At 39.3% G+C, this 16,923-nt stretch overlaps 1 protein-coding gene across 1 annotated transcript in view; it reads left to right on the top strand.

Moving 5' to 3' along the window:
* The window catches only part of TRIM44 (tripartite motif containing 44), a 130,934-nt gene that overhangs the window by 45,014 nt on the left and 68,997 nt on the right, over positions 1-16,923 (top strand). Inside the window, exon 3 of the mRNA XM_003919993.3 lies at positions 14,986-15,225. Within this exon, the coding sequence (XP_003920042.1) occupies positions 14,986-15,225 (240 nt within the window). The remainder of the gene's footprint in view (positions 1-14,985; positions 15,226-16,923) is intronic.

The raw sequence follows: 16,923 nt of genomic DNA on the forward strand, positions 1-16,923 counted from the left end.
ATCCTGTAAATGGTGGCTGCTGTTAGCCTGCAGTCCAGAGAATAACCACTACCCCCAGCAGAAGGTCCAGGGTATGTTAGGTCACCTTCCTCCCCACAAAGTTCAGGAAACCTTCCAAGCCTTGCAGAGAAAAATAAGCCACTGCATGCTTTGGTCATAACACTTCCTAGGAATAGTGACACCAATTGCATGTTTTAAAGGGCCATTGATACCTATTTGAGTGATAATGACTTACAAATAAATTGAGTTCAGTCTCCACTTTTGGTATCCCTTGGTGTGGCTTGTTGGATCACTCCCTCTGTGGGTCTTTCGTGGCAGCAGAGTAACTGGCAGTTGTTCAGCATAGGTCTGTGACCTGTTCAAATCAAGGCAAGTATATCTGCCTTGAGAGTATGTAGTTGTGTATCCATATATTGCCAAAAGAAGGAAGAAATCCATGCATAGAAGCAAGAATGTTTATTGTTATGAAGCAGATTCCTTAGTTAGCAGAACGGCTTGGTGCCAAACTATAAGAAAAATAAAGAAGTTATGTCAAATTTAAGAAGCACATTAGGAAACATATTCCCACTTTAAAGTAAATGCTGCTGAGATTCTTCACTCCCTTCCTACCTCCTTTTCTCTCTTCTCCTGCATCTTTATCTTATCCTTCTCTTTCTTACTGGAGCACTAGAGTTCCTCAACACCAATAGGTTATAGTTATTTTAAAACTAAGGTGGACGAGGTCGAGAGATCGAGACCATCCTGGTCAACATGGCGAAACCCCGTCTCTACTAAAAATAAAAAAAATTAGCTGGGCATGGTGGTGCGTGCCTGTAATCCCAGCTGCTTAGGAGGCTGAGGCAGGAGAATTGCCTGAGCCCAGGAGGTGGAGGTTGCGGTGAGCCGAGATTGCGCCATTGCACTCCAGCCTGGGTAACAAGAGCGAAACTCCGTCTCAAAAAAAAAAAAAAAAACACAAAAACTAAGGTGGCCATGGTTTCCAAGCTGCCTGGTGGACTGGAGCATTGCTACAAAGCCAAGGGATTGAGCTTTAAATGGCTTAATAAAATTAACACTTTGTGATGTCTTCTTTGCCCTGCTCCAGCTCCTCTCTGCATTGACAGGATACTTGATAATACACTCTCTGCCAAAGGCTTGAAGGGCTGATTACACAGCGAACGTGGAGAGGGGAGTGAAGCTGTCAGAACTCCCCCATAGCAGCTACACTTCAGGTTTCCAGTGCAGGATTGTATTTGACAGTTAATTTAGGAGCCGGGGTACCTAGATATAAAACTTTACTGTGATAATAGTGATAAAACCACCCAGACTTTTATTTAAGGGCCTGCTGCTCTCCTGTCCCCCTCCTTCCTCTTTCCCTGTTAGTTCAAGCTCTCATTCAGTTAAGGAAATAAAATCAGATTTGCTAAGGGAAAAAAGGTGTTTTCTTTGATATTTTTAGACTAAACCTGCAGAATGCAACTCTCAGTCTACTTCAGATCTATATGTAGAGGCTTATACATATATAAATATAAAATTTGAGAATGGTGACTCTCTCCTGATTGACTGCATTTAGCCGAAGGGCAGAATTTATTAGGTCTCTTACTAAGAGACGTTTCATTCAACCTAGTGATCCAGCTGATGTCCATCCCCTTGTTTAACAGCTTTTGTTTACTTCTACAGCAGGTGAAATAGATTCTACCGTGTCACCCTACTTCGTAACTCAACCTATTTATTTATTTATTTTTGAGACAGAGTTTTGCTCTGTCCCCCATGTTGGCTCATTGCAACCTCTGCATCCCAGTTCAAGCAATTCTCCTGCCTTCGCCTCCCAAGTAGCTGGAACTACAGGTGTGCACCACCATGCCCAGCTAATTTTTGTATTTTAGTAGAGATGGATTCCACTGTGTTAGCCAAGATGGTCTTGATCTCTTGACCTCGTAATCCACCCACCTCAGCCTCCCAAAGTACTGGGATTACAGGAGTGAGCCACTGCGCCCGGCCTCAACCCATTTAGACATTATGATCCTCTTTTACAAATGAAGAAACAAGATTTAAGGGGTTAAGTGACTTGTTCAAGGTCATAGGGCTAGTAAGTTGCTTTTCTTTGACTTCTATATAGAAGTTATTGACTTTTACCTATACAAGATGTATTGAGCATGGTATTCCAATGTAGAATTTGTTCAGACTTTTCAGGATAAAAGTTTACATTGAGTATGACTTGCTTTTCTTTTCTTTTTTTTTTTTTTATGGTGAAAGAGCACAAATACTGGAGTCAGATGACATGAGTCCATATACTTAAGTTTTATCTCTAAAGGAGGACTAATCATATTATATTTTTATTAATGAAGATCCTGAAATTGAAAACTTGTGAGCAGGAGATAAGAAACAGTGAAAGAAGATTTTGGGGACTTAAAGATATGTTAGCAATCATAGTTAGTTAATGAGCACTGTAGTTTTTGTGTAAACAGATTGTTAACTCCTTAAGAGAGTAAGTAGGATTTCAGTCTACAAAGGAGAGAAAATACCTTAAGAGGCAAGTTGTGAGATTGAGGAGACAACTATTCCCATAGACTGACTTTCTATAGGTACAGAGGAACAGAACGTGACCCATCCTTCCTGTGCTTTCCGTACCTTGCTTCGTATCATTGAAGTAGACTGACTCTGAGATGTTGCACAGTCAGATCTTATCAAATTAGGAAGGCAGCCATTGCTCCTTGACAGTCTGTGGCCATTTAATTCAAACTGAGGCAAGGAGCCTCAGTATTGACTTCTTTGCTCTTCAGTGCCGAGGATGTGTAAGAAAGTCCTTTATATGTTCCCTTGGGAAATTAGATATAAACTCCCAGGGGCACAGGCTCCCTCTTTTTTTTAGGAAAACTCATTGGGGGCTCTTTGTCTGTGAGAGCTCATTAGGCACCATATGGGAGACACACAATAAAAGTTCACAGTTGCTGTTATCTCTAATGATCGCAATGGTTCTGCTGATGGTCCTGTGTGCCTAGAAAGTACGAAGTGATTTCCATGTATTTTATGTTAAGTTTAGAAAAATATCTATTAGGATGTTATTACTACCCTCATTTTACAAAGAAACTTTCTATGGAGAAACTTTCACTTTTCTGAGCTTCAGAAGCATGGAGTTAGCAGAACCAGTCCTCAAACCCCTTTCTCTACTACATTAAACTCTGTATGCTGTACTGTTGTGACCCTCTGTAAGAAAGAAGACTCAGCAAATATGAGAGCTGTGTCTCAGTGCCCTTTCCTGAGTATGCGTGTTGGCATGCAGTTGTTTTGCTGTTGTGGTTTTAATACAATGCAAATAACTGTGACTTTATAGGGAAATTGCTTGAGGATACAACTGGAATGGAGATTGAGTCTTATTTTAAAAGTGCTTTAATCTTCAGCAGATAAGAGGCTTTCTTTGTATATTGAAGTCTAACTTATTTTAAGTCAATACTTAAAAATAGTATAAATTCTGTATAGTTGCCCCTCAGACTTTCAGTGTCACTTCCCACCTCCCACTTCCTACATGAGAATTCCTGAAGCAGAAGTTGTTTTTCTAGCTCATGCATAGGTTAAGGTGTTAAGAAAGCAGGAAAACAAGATAAAATAGAAGCTCTCACCCTTATTCTTGGTTGTTACAAGTCCTGGGTGTCTCTGGGGACACATTCTTCTAGTTTCACATTCCTATAGCAGGGGCCACCCAGAATTTTTTCTGTTTGCTCTGGAAAACTGGTGCTTAGAAGTTTGTGATGACTTTCTTTATTGCCACCCTGGGATCAGACAAAGAAAGAAGCATCTTAAGAGCAAGCATTAGTACTGAGTCAAAGTGAACCCAGCATCCCCAGGGAACTGCTTTCTGTTGCATCCAGTTCAGTGCCATGTCACTGGGTTACACATCAAGTTGTCATGGCAATAAAGTCATAGCAGCTGACAGCATGAACAAGCAGCCCTGGGAGGAGAGGATGCTTGGCGGCGATGCCACAGTTATAGTGGTTAGACATCCATCTCTCACATTAAGGGGTACTTGTCAGTCAGCTGTGACTGTGTATACTTCACAGCTGATTAACAGATTCAATTCAAGTGTTTATTAGGCCCTTTAAAGCCTCTAAGAAACGTGGTCCTGAGCCTCTATTACTCTGTGTTTGTGTGCTTGTGTGTGTGTGAGAGAGAGAGAGGGAGTGTGTGTGTACACAGAACATGTATATTTATGACTGTATACGGAGGAGGGAGAACCATGAAGGGAAGGCGATTTGGAAGAAGCATAGGGTCATATTCATGAAGCTGTTAAGGAACAATACAGAATTTGGACTTAAGTACCAAAATTTTAGTCTTAGAAAGAAGTACTCTGGTCACAATTAGAGGAAGGATAGAGTAGTCAGACTGAGAGGGGGGTGTGTTAGTCCATTCTTGCATTGCTATAAAGAACTACCTGAGACTGGGTGATTTCTAAAGAAAAGAGGTTTAATTAGCTCACAGTTCCACAGGCTGTACAGGAATCATAGTGGCTTCTGGAGAGGCCTCAGGAAACTTTCAGTCATTGTGGAAGGTAAAGGGGAAGCAGGCATGTCATACATGGCCAGATGAGGAGGAGGAAGAGAGAGGAAGAAAGTGCCACACAATTTTAAACAACCAGATCTTGTGAGAACTCCCTCACTATACTATAGTACCAAGAAGGATGGTGCTAAATCACTCATGAGAATTACACCCTTATGATCCAGTCATGTCACACCAGGCCCCACCTCCAACACTGGGGATTACAATTGAATGTGAGATTTGGGTGGGGACACAGATCCAAACCATATCCAAAAGTATTCGTTTCTGGCAGTCAATGCTACAAGCCAAGACAAAGACTGTATAAGAGAAAGCTGAGTTCCAAACACCAGCAGAGGGAGTGAAGGACACATATAATTGCTAAGTTTGAAGGGGCCAAAGATGGAATTTGAGGTCAAGATTAGAAAGCCAAGAATTCAGGGCCAAGTAGAGATGAGAAGGGAGGAAAAGCTAGCCAAGAACAAATTGGAGGTAGAAGCAAGATACTAATCAGTGTCCTCACATCACTCTAGAGTTCTTTGTGACTTTGAATTTTGTTTCAGCAAGATAGTGGTGCAGGGGGCAGTGGGACTAGGTTAAAGGCCTAGGTGGAGTGAGCAGGGAGTGCTAAAGTGGAGCCTTGAAGAATGGGTCTAAATTTTAGCAGAGAGTATTTGGAAGGGAATACAAAGAAAAGAAGGGGATTTTCATGTAAATGGGGCAACATCTCCATAGCCAGACTGGTGGAGGGACAGATGTGGGATGACCTCTGATATTCAGTCAGCATGTATTGCCCACCATTTTGTACATGGCCCTTAGTTAAGGTTTCATAATTTCTCCTCGAGGTAGTAGTAAGTTAAGAGACCTATTGTCTGGTGGAGAAAATAAAACTTGACTCCAGAGTTTGGAGCCTGCTAACTGCCTAAATGGTGTCATTAAGGGGAATAGTGGAAGCAAGTCAACATTTCTTTTTTTTTTTTTTTTTTTTTTTTTTTTTTTTGAGACGGAGTTTCGCTCTTGTTGCCCAGGCTGGAGTGCAATGGCGCAATCTCCGCTCACCGCAACCTCCACCTCCTGGGTTCAGGCAATTCTCCTGCCTCAGCCTCCTCAGTAGCTGGGATTACAGGCATGCACCACCATGCCCAGCTAATGTTTTATATTTTTTGTAGAGATGGGGTTTCACCATGTTGACCAGGATGGTCTTGATCTCTTGACCTCATGATCCACCCACCTCAGCCTCCCAAAGTGCTGGGATTACAGGCTTGAGAGCAAGTCAACATTTGAAGGGAGGATGGAGAATGATGTGGTCAGAAGGCAGATTGTATTGTCAAACTGTTTGGGTTCAAAATCTGCTACATACTATGTGTCTGAATTTGGGCAGGTTTCTTTTTTTTACCCCCCACTTGAGTTTCTTCATCTGTAAATGAGTATAATAATACTAGCTACCTCATGGCATCATCATGAGGATTAATTGCTATAATACACATAAAGTGCTTAGAATAGTGTCTAATAGTGAGGCAGTGAATAAAGGTAGCAATGATAATGATGAGGAAGGGGAGGACTCGGTTAGAGGCTTGATGGCTTCTATAATAGAAATGTATTCAGGTAGAGATGTGCATCAGCCAAGAGCAACTGAGACTGGTTTCCCGTAGAGAAAATCCAGGCATAGGCGCCATCTCCATGGAGTTGGTAGTTGAATTTCTAAAGATGGAATGAAATTGTTAAGGAAGAGTGTAGAGTAGTGCTTCTCAGTGGAAAGTGATTAGAGGGCAGTGTTTAAAGACTAACGGGTGTCATTAGTGCTGAATACTACAGACAGATCATTAGTAAGTTAAATAGAGTTGGTGACTCGTAGAGATCTTTGTAGTGGGGGAAGAAGGGTAGCAAATGTTATGTTACTTTTTTTAAAAGCCTAGTGTGAAAGGTAGAAGACAGCTCCCTATGATTTCATCTCCAGCCTGACCAATCAGGACTCCTGACTCCCTGGCCCCCATCTGCCAAATTATCCTTAAAAAGCCCCAGTCCTCAAATTTTGAGGGAGACTGATTTGCATAATAATAAAACTCAGGTTTCTTGTTCAGCCAGCTCTGTGTGAATTAAACTCGTTCTCTATTGTAATTTCCCTGTCTTGATTAATCGGCTCTATCTGGGCAGTAGGCAAAGTGAACCCATTGGGCAGTTACAAAACTGCCTCTGAGAACCAAGATTAGACCACTGGTAAGCAATCCAGAACTGAGGAAAGCACCGAGATAAAAGCAGAGGCCCCAAATGTCCAACCAGCTGTGTGATTTTGGGCAGGTAACTGAATTTCTCAGAGCCCCGTTTTTTCTTTTTTTTATTATTATAAAAAATGAAAAGCCAAACTCAGTTTCCTTTTCTCTCTAAAGTGAAAAAAAACTGCATAGATTTTAGACTCTTGAAGGAGTAATTCACCAATCCAGATTTGTCTCCAATCACATTTGTCGCCAAAACGAGTGGAGATTCAGGGCACTAGGAATCTAACTCAGTAGTTGTTAGGATGACATAGCCAAAATAAGAAGTGAAGAAGATAATAGAATAATCTTGTCTTTTGACAATGCTCCTTAGCTGTTTTGGATGCCATTATTTTCATGGGCTTAAATTGAAATGGGCTTTTAAAAACTAGGATTTATTCTAGAAGAAGGGAGTCATATGGGTAGGCAGGGTCTAATATTAAATGGGAAAGCAGAGAATGAAAATGTTGACAAATCTGGGTATAAGGTTTAAGCGGAATTATCTTTCCTGATCTATTTGATGCTCACCCCATCCCCAGATCTCAGAGGCTACTTAGTTTTCTGTTTTAATTTTATTAGGTGGTGCAAAAAAGTAATTGCGGCTTTTGCCAGTGAAATGAACCAAATTAATATTAACATTTTAAAAATAGATTTTATTTAGAGTGGTTTTAGGTTCACAGGAAAATTGAATGGAAATGTAGAGGGTTTCCATGTACTCTCTCACCCCATATGCACAGCCTCCCCCACTATTATCATCCTGTACCAGTTAAGTACATTTGTTATAATTGGTGAAACTGTACTAACATATATCATTATCACACAAAGTTTATAGTTTGCATTAGGGTTTACTGTCAGTGTTGTATGTTCTATGGGTTGATAAATGTATACACCATTAAAATATCATACAGAATAGTTTCACTGCCCTAAAATTCCTCTGTGCTCTGCCGTTTTATTTTCTCTTCCTCCAAACCTCTGGCAACTGATCTTTTTACTATCGCCATAGTTTTTTTTTACCTTTCCTGTAATATCATGTAGTTGAAATCACACACTGATTCCAAGCTTTTTAGATTGGCTTCTTTCACATAGTAATATACACTTAAGATTCTCTCATGTCTTTTTATGACTAGATAGCTGTTTTTCTTTCTTTTTTTGTGGGGGGGCGCGGGGCGGGGATTGATTGACATTCTGTTGTCTGGATGTACCACAGTTGATTTATTATTTTACCTACTGAAGGACATCTTGGCTGCTTCCAAGTTTTAGCACTTATGAATAAAAGTTACTATAAACATCTGTATGCAGGTTTTTATGTAGATGTAAGTTTTCAGCTCATTTGGGTAAATACCAAGAAGCATGACTGCTGAGTTCTATCGTAAGAGTATATTTAGTTTGGTAAGAACTGCCAAACTGTCTTCCAAGTGGCTTTACCATTTTCATTCCCACTGCAGTGAATGAGATTTTCTGTTGTTCTACATCTTTGCCAGCACTTGGTCTTGTTAATGTTTTGATTTGGACCCTTCCCATAGGTGTGTATGGATCCTTATTGTTGTTTTAATTTTAAATTTCCTAATGACATGATATTGAGCATCTTCTCATATGCTTATTTGCGATCTGTATCTTTTTGGTGAGGAGTCTGTTTTTTTTTTTTCCCCGAGACGGAGTTTCACTCTTGTTACCCAGGCTGGAGCGCAATGGTGCTATCTCGGCTCACCGCAACCTCTGCCTCCTGGGTTCAGGCAATTCTCCTGCCTCAGCCTCCTGAGTAGCTGGGATTACAGGCATGTGCCACCATGCCCAGCTAATTTTTTGTATTTTTAGTAGAGATGGGGTTTCACCATGTTGACCAGGATGGTCTCGATCTCTTGACCTCGTGATCCATCCGCCTGGGCCTCCCAAAGTACTGGGATTACAGGCGTGAGCCACCGCGCCCGGCCCTCTGTTCATTTTTTAATCAGGTTGTTCATTTTCTTATTTTGAGTTTTTATAGTTCTTACTTAGTATATTTTAGATATTAGTCCATTATTAGATATGTCTTTTATAAGTATTTTTTTCCAGTCTGTGGTTTCACTTATCATTTCACTAGACAGTGTCTTTCACAAAGCAGAAGTTTTTCATTTTAAGAAGTTCAGCTTATCAATTGTTTTGTTCATGGGTACTAACATTGGTGTTACATTTAAAAAGTTATCACTAACTCAAGGTCTTCTAGCTTTTTAAAGATGTTATTTTCCAAGAGTTTTATAGTTTTGCATTTTACATTGAGGTCCATGATCCATCTTGAATAAATTTTGGTGAAAAGTATAAAGTCTGTGTCTAGATTATTATTTTTTCATGTGGATGTCTGGTTGTTTAGCACCGTTTATTCAAAAGACTGTCTTTTCTCTCTTGCATTGCCTTTGGTCCTTTGTCAAAAATCAGTTCACATATGTATGTAGGTCTGTTTCTAGGCTCTTCATCATGTTTCACTGATCTATTTGTCTACTCTTTTGCCAGTATTACACTGTCTTGATTATTCCAGCTTTATAGTAAGACTTGAATTTAGTGGCAGTTCTTCAGTTTCGTTCTTCTTCAATGTTGGGTTGACTATTCTAGGTCTTTTGCTTCTCCATGTAAACTTTAGAATCAGTTTGTTGATATCCACAAAATAACTTAGCTAGGATTTTGATTGGGATTGTATTAATCTATAGATCAAGTTAGGAAGAACTGATATCTTGACAGTATTGAGCCTTTTCTCCGTTAACATGGAATGTATATTTATTTCTTCTTTGAATTCTTTATTAGAGTTTTATAGTTTTCCTCATATAGATCTTGTACATATTTTTTAGAATTATACTTATGTCATTTTTGGAGGTGCTAATGCAAATGGTATTATCTTTTTAACTTAAAATCCCACTTGTTCACTGCTGGTATATAGGAAGGCGATGCAGTTGACTTTTTTTTTTTTTTTTTTTTTTTTTAGACGGAGTTTCACTCTTGTTACCCAGGCTGGAGTGCAGTGGCACGGTCTCGGCTCATCGCAACCTCTGCCTCCTGGGTTCAGGCAGTTCTCCTGTCTCAACCTCCTGAGTAGCTGGGATTACAGGCACGCGCCACCATGCCAGCTAGTTTTTTGTATTTTTAGTAGAGACAAGGTTTCACCATGTTGGCCAGGATGGTCTCGATCTCTTGACCTCGTGATCCACCCAGCTCGGCCTCCCAAAGTGCTGGGATTACAGGCGTGAGCCACCGCACCCGGCGCAGTTGACTTCTGTATGTCAGTTTTCTATCCTGTAGTCTTGCTATAGTTGCTTATTGGTTCTAGGAGGTTTTTTTTTCTTTTCTTTTTTTAATTTTTGTGAACTCTTTCAGATTTTCTACATAGACAATCTTATCATCTGCAAAGATAGTTTTATTTCTTCATTACTAATCTGTATACCTTATCAGATATATTAGCTAATTTCTCAAATGTTGAACCAGCCTTGAATAATTAATATATATCCCTCATTTTTGTCATCTGACCTATAATTCTTTTTATACATGGATAGATTATATGGATAGATTTGACTTGCTAGTATTTTGTTGAGAATTTTTTTCTTTAAATCACATTTCTTTTAAAAAATAGTTTTTAAAAAGTGTTACATGTTATTTTAGAAAATTTGGACTGAGAAGTAAAAAAGAGAAAAGTACTTGTAATTCCACCATTCACAAATAATCACTCTCCAACATTTTGGTATTTATTTTGGTCTTTTATAATGAAAATAATAACAACAACCACAATAGTAAATATCATTATATTGTTTCATTGAGTAAATAGAGATCCAATGGTGCCAAATTAACAAAGTGGAGGTGATGAAAGGAAGTGAAGATGAAAGGAAATGACTGCTTTTGACTGGAGGCTTCTGAAGAAGATAAGAAAGATAACTTAATGAAGAGTTTAAATGTTCACTTCAGTGAACTTTTTTTCTTTCACTCTCAACACCCCATTGTAAAATCTGCTCAAGTCAGGCTTCTAATTCGGTCACTGAGGATGACATCACTGGGAATGTTGGTAGTGGAATGCTGTTCAAAGTTTACGTCCATCATGTTTCTATGCTGCTGAATAATTTTCTAAGCCTTGTGGATTGGCAGTTGTTTTATTCACAAATAGTGGCTATTCCACCCATACACAAAAGACATAAGAAATGAGAGGTCTTACTGTCCATTGAAAAAGCCTTGATCTCCTTGTTGATGAAGTTTTCCCTTGCCTGCCCTCACTGGAGCCTGTCCTAAGCTTGGAAGGAGCTCTCTTGGAGTACAATGTAGGAATAAATGCTGGAGGCTATAAACAGAAGCCTTAACTATGAACTTCCCAACTTGAAGTTTCCATAGACACTGGCAAGTGGGGAGGATGCTGCACTGTGGGAGTATGGACAGCTCATAGCATCTGAAAAGTTCCATTTCCTGCTTTTTCGTTTTCTGTTTTAGAATAGTAGCCTTTCAAATGAGGAAGAGGGAAGTGAAAATACTTTCTGGGGAGGTATTTAGAGTCTTCAAACTCTATTTTATGCAGTCTACAGTTTTTAAAGTTATTTTTGGAGTGGTCTCCTTAACATCTTGCAGGAATTTGACTTAGAGGACTGTTACTCGAAAGGGGTCTCAATCCACACCCCAGAGAAGGTTATTGGATTTTGCTCATGAAATAATTCAGGGCGAGTCCACATAGTAAAATGAAAGCAAGTTTATTAAGAAAGTAAAGGAATGAAAGAACGGCTACTCCACAGGCAGAGCATCCCCAAGCATTGCTGGTTGCCTATTTTTATGGTTATTTCTTGATCATATGCTAAGCAAGGGGTGGATTATTCATGCCTCTCTTTTTTCAGACCATATAGGGTAACTTCCTGACATTGCCATAGTGATGGTGGGACTGTAATGGTGAGGACCACCAGAGGTCACTCTCATCGTCATTTTGGTTTTAGTGGGATTTGGCCACTTCCTTGACTGCAACCTGCTTTATCAGCAAGGTCTTCATGACCTGCATGTGCTGACCTCTTATCTCATCCTGTGACTTAGAATGCCTAACCTGCTGGGAATTCAGCCCAGTAGGTCTCAGCCTTATTTTACCCAGCCCCTATTCAAAATGGAGTGGCTTTGGTTTAGTGGCTTTTGTTCTGTGACAGAACAAGTGTTTCTGAAATCTTCAGTGTAGATTTGGATGCTTCTCATTTGAGTAGGTTCTTGTTCCTAACCCTGACCATTATTCTTAGTTCATCTCAGCAATACTTTTCTAAAACAATTTTTTAAATCTCTCTCCTCTCTCTTTCTCTCTCTACCTCCCTCCCTTCTTCCTTACCTCCCTCTCTTTCTCCCTTCCTCTTCCCCTTCTCACTCTCTCTCCCTCCCATTTCCTCTCTCTCTCTCCCTCCCTTTCTCTCTCTCTCCCGCCCCCCTTCTCTTTTTCTTTCAACAGGGTGTCATTTATAACTCAATGGAAATGATGAGTTATAAAAGTACATTGGACTGGACCAGAGGAAAATTTCTAAACTTAACTTTTTTATTGTACTTCTCTGTGGCTTTTATTCCCCTTCACCTACATTGGACTGGACCAGAGGAAAGTTTCTAAACCTAACTTTCTTATTGTATTTCTCTGTGGCTTTTTTCCCCCTTTACCTATATTAGGCTGGACAAAAGGAAGGTTTGTAAACCTAACTTGCTTATTGTACTTCTCTGTGGCTTTTTTTCCCCTTCACCTATAAAATTAGAAGGTTGGATTCAGATGTTCACTAGGTAGTTCTGACCATACAGTGGTCAAATTTTTCAAGTTGCAGTGCTGTGTTATAATTTCAATAAAATGCTGTTTTATCATATGGCGCTTTACCCTAATGCAACTATAACAGAGATGTATCAGCTTGATTGAACTTACATGCTAAAGGTTTTGATATCTTAGATTGGAAAATGCTTATCCGTTAATTAGAGAATGAGAGTGGGAAGAAGGCATAAGGTTTTAAATAGATTTTTTTTTCTTCAGTTTTCATTTGTGATTTGATCTATATAAAATACAGGGTCATGTTGAAAACCCTGTGTAATAAAGCCATGGGAAATAGAGAATTTTTAAATCCATGACTTTTTCACCTGCTGTTGTCTGGCCCACACCTTTACTAAGTGAGATGTCAGCTTCGTAACTCACATGTGTATGCGAGGTCAAGTAAAATAGGTTGTGAGTCAGTTTTTATTATGATATTCATTTTTAGTTACTTGAAACCATTAAGAGAATTTCTTAGGCATTCAGAAAAGTTCATCCCTTAGTGAAAAGGTTTGGTTTCTGAGAGAAGGTCCTAGTCATTTAAGACCCAGTTTATTTCAGGATTAGAGATCCATTGATCAGTGATCAATGTAAAGCATACTAGCCCTAAAATATATACATTAAAAATAAAAAGGAATTACATAAACACAAATCACAGTTCTCAATCAGATACAGAATTTGCAGGGACATTAATAACATTTAATACTCCTTCCCATTTTCTCCACCACCAGGGAGAGTACCTGTGGAGAGTGTATGAGGGCCTATGTCACTTAGTCACTTGATGTATGAGCAGATACAAGTCATACAGGTCTTATTTTGCACTGATGTCCTTAGCAGTGTTACACAAGCTGCTTAAGGTATCAAGCTTCTTTCAGTTTTTAAGAGGCTAATTAAAAATGGCCTAATCTGCTACCCCCTCCTTTAGGCTTTCTCTTTTTCAGTCTCCTTTCTTAGGTTTTCCCAGTTTGACTTTTCTTCTGACAGACTTTTATACTGAACAGAGAACCAGACCAAGAACAAGATTGGAGTCTTTCCCTCTTCTACAGGTCTGCAATTGTGTCCATTTCCTTATGTGTAAAAAGAAGGGGTTCATTTAGATGACAACTGCTTTCTCTTCCAGTTCTAAAATTCTGTGTTGGCTTTTCTTCTGCCTTTCTCCTTTTGTCTTCCCTGCTCCTTATCTCAGCTGCTCATAATGTATGTAGTTGTTTCAAAATCCTCATAAAATAAACATGGTTGTGAGGAAACATCAATAAATGCAGTTCCTGGTAAAATTTGGAGTTTAGAAGTTCTCATTTTGAAATTTCTCACTTTGTTAGCCTTTCTTAGGCCCTAAGCATAAATATAGCTAGCGATTGTATTTTCTTTGGCTTGCAGTTGTTATAAAATAAAACAATAATATGTGTGCACCCGTTATAGTAAAAATTTAAAAGCTTGATATTTTCCAGTATTGGCAAGGGTGTAGGAAAGTACTTACTTTCATACATTGTTGTAGGAATGTAATGAATACATCTTTTTCAGAAGTCACCTTGGCAGTATGAACCAATATTTTTAGAGTATATGTCTGTTGACTAAGTGACTCTAAACTTTAAAGAAACTCATATGCAAATATTAAGAGATATAGCCAAGGATGTTTATAGCTGTATTGTTTATAATAACAAAAATTGGGAAATATCCTGTATTTCCATTAAGAGAGGAATGGTTGGATAGGAGATACACACACACACACACACACACAGAAACACCCCTCCCTTCCTCACCCTCCATCTCCATATCATACAGATAGTAAAAATAATAGAATGAAGTTGATCTGTATGCACAAACATATCCTAAGTAGAAAAGCAAGACAACAACCATATTTTCACTATGATCCATTTATATAAAAACTACTTAATTGTCTATATACAGAGACTTGCTCTGTCATCTAGGTTGTAGTGTACTGGTGCAATCTTGGCTTACTGCAACCTCTGCCTTCTGGATTCAAGCAATTCTCCTGCCTCAACCTTCCAAGTAGCTGGGAATACAGGTACCTGCCACCATGACTGGCTAATATTTTGTATTTTTAGTTGAGACGGGTTTTCATCATGTTGGCCAGGTTGGTTTCAAACTCCTGACCTCAAGTGATCCACCCACCTCGGCCTCCCAAAGTGCTAGGATTACAAGTGTGAGCCACCGCACCCTGCCTCATTTTTTACTATATGTACTCATCATGTATATTACTGGTATAAAAGTGAACAAAACAAAAAGGAGAAAAGGATAAGAAAATACTCCCTGAAGAATGAAAAAAGCAAAAAGATTAGCAGGAAATGCATCAAAGATATTAGGGGAGCATTGTTTTTAGGATATTCCCAAAACTTCAGGATCAGATAGGATCCATGATGTGTATTTTGGCCAGGGCTGTGTAGTAATAACTCTGTCCTTTTGTTTCTTTGTATATTCAACTTACTCTTTTTATTTGTGTCTGTTCTATAGGTAACTCGGGACCAAATGAAGATGTTTATACAGCAGGAATTTAAGAAAGTTCAGAAAGTAATTGCCGATGAAGAGCAGAAGGCCCTTCATCTAGTGGACATCCAGGAGGCAATGGCCACAGCTCATGTGACTGAGATACTGGCAGACATCCAATCCCACATGGATAGATTGATGACTCAGATGGCCCAAGCCAAGGAACAACTTGATACCTCTAATGAATCAGCTGAGCCAAAGGCAGAGGTAAAGGAAAAGCCCGTAATTACTAGTAGCAAGAGAAATAGGAGGAAACTGATGCCGTATTTGTTAGACCCCATGTGGTCCCTGAACATGAATGAATTGAAAGCTAGGTAGGGTATAAGTGTTTTACATGGGGTATAAACTGGCATGGAAGTATTGGCCACTGGTGCATTCAGTGGCTGGGCCTAGCAAATTATTTATCCATCATTACTTTAAGGAGTAGTCAGTGGGAGCAGATACTAATCACAATTAAGGAAGGAAGCCAAAAATTACAGCCAGAGAAGAGGACAAGCAATAGACCCTAAGTTGTGAAATGAGCAACCTGGGCTGAATAAGAACAAATCATGAAGTAGAGCATAAAGCAGGCCAGAAGGAAAGGTGTTGGACTTACTTTGCATGTAGTGAAAGAATATCTCAAGCTGGTTGTTACATGCAGCCAGCTGAATAAACTGGGGGCATAACTGCTGGATTAAGAGTGGCATGTCCACTAGGGCATTGTAAGATTTAAAAAAAAAAAAAAAACCTGAAAGATACAAGGTAAATGTTGAATCACTATACAAATGTTAGTTAGTTGTCATATTCATTGTTATTTTGTAACAGAAATAAAAGGGTCTTAGGCATTTTACTAAACATATTTAGGCATTTTGAATCTACTTTGGAAAAATTATTTAAGGTAACCATTTTTTAAAAAAGCTGGGCTTAGTGGCTAATGCCTGTAATCCCAACACTTTGGTAGGCTGGAGTGGAAGGATTGCTTGAGCCCAGGAGTTTGAGACCAGCCTGGGCAATATAGTGAGACTGTGTCTACAAAATAAAATAAAAATAAAAAATTAGCCAGCATGATGTCACCTGCCTGTAGTCCCAGTTACTCAGGAGGCTGAGGTAGGAAGATTACTTGAGCTTCGGAGGTTGAGGCTACAGTGAGCTGTGATTGTGCTGTTGTACTCCAGCCTGTGTGACAGAACGAGATCCTGTCTCAAAAAAAGCAAAAAACTTAAATTTCAGCCACTAGAGAGAGGCTACTGTTCATCAGATTTCATAGCATTATGTTGACAATCTAGTCAAGGTAAGGTAATGCCAGATAGGTTTAAGGTAGGTCCTTCTAGAAGAAATCCTAGGAGAGTCCTGTGGACTTTCTAGGATTGTTGCTGACTCAGCGAGCGCAGGCTTAACTGGAAGTCCTGCCTTGGCTTGAGAGAGCCTGGCCACAGAATAAACTGGCCAGTAGAAGAGCCAAAGTAATGCAGGAGGCGGGTATTTCCAAGCTATCCTGACAGGAAATGTAAGAAACCATTGAAAGGTATCTGCTGTACCCAGCTAAGGCTTTTGATTAATTATCATCAGTGTGTGAAAAGAGTAACTTTTCATTTTATTCACTCCATAATTGAGAAATTATGTGCCTAAATAAGTTTCTAGACAGGCAAAAGAGCATTTTATATTCATCATTTCATTTAGTCCTGATGTCAGCATTCATTAACTCCATTTTACAAATGGGATATTTGAGATGCAGAGAACTGCAGAGATACTGACCAAGTGTCATTTAGTTAGTGGAAAATAGAGCCAAGGTTTAGATTTAAGTCTGTCCTATTCCAGTGCCTGTGTTTTCCCCTTACTGTATGACATATGCTAAGCATCCCATCTGTATGTGTGGGAAAAATCAGAAGAATCCATGTTCTAGACAGCTTTGCATACCTTTAGAAT

Source organism: Saimiri boliviensis, chromosome 6, assembly GCF_048565385.1.
Source record: "Saimiri boliviensis isolate mSaiBol1 chromosome 6, mSaiBol1.pri, whole genome shotgun sequence".
NCBI classification, from domain to species: Eukaryota; Metazoa; Chordata; class Mammalia; order Primates; family Cebidae; genus Saimiri; species Saimiri boliviensis.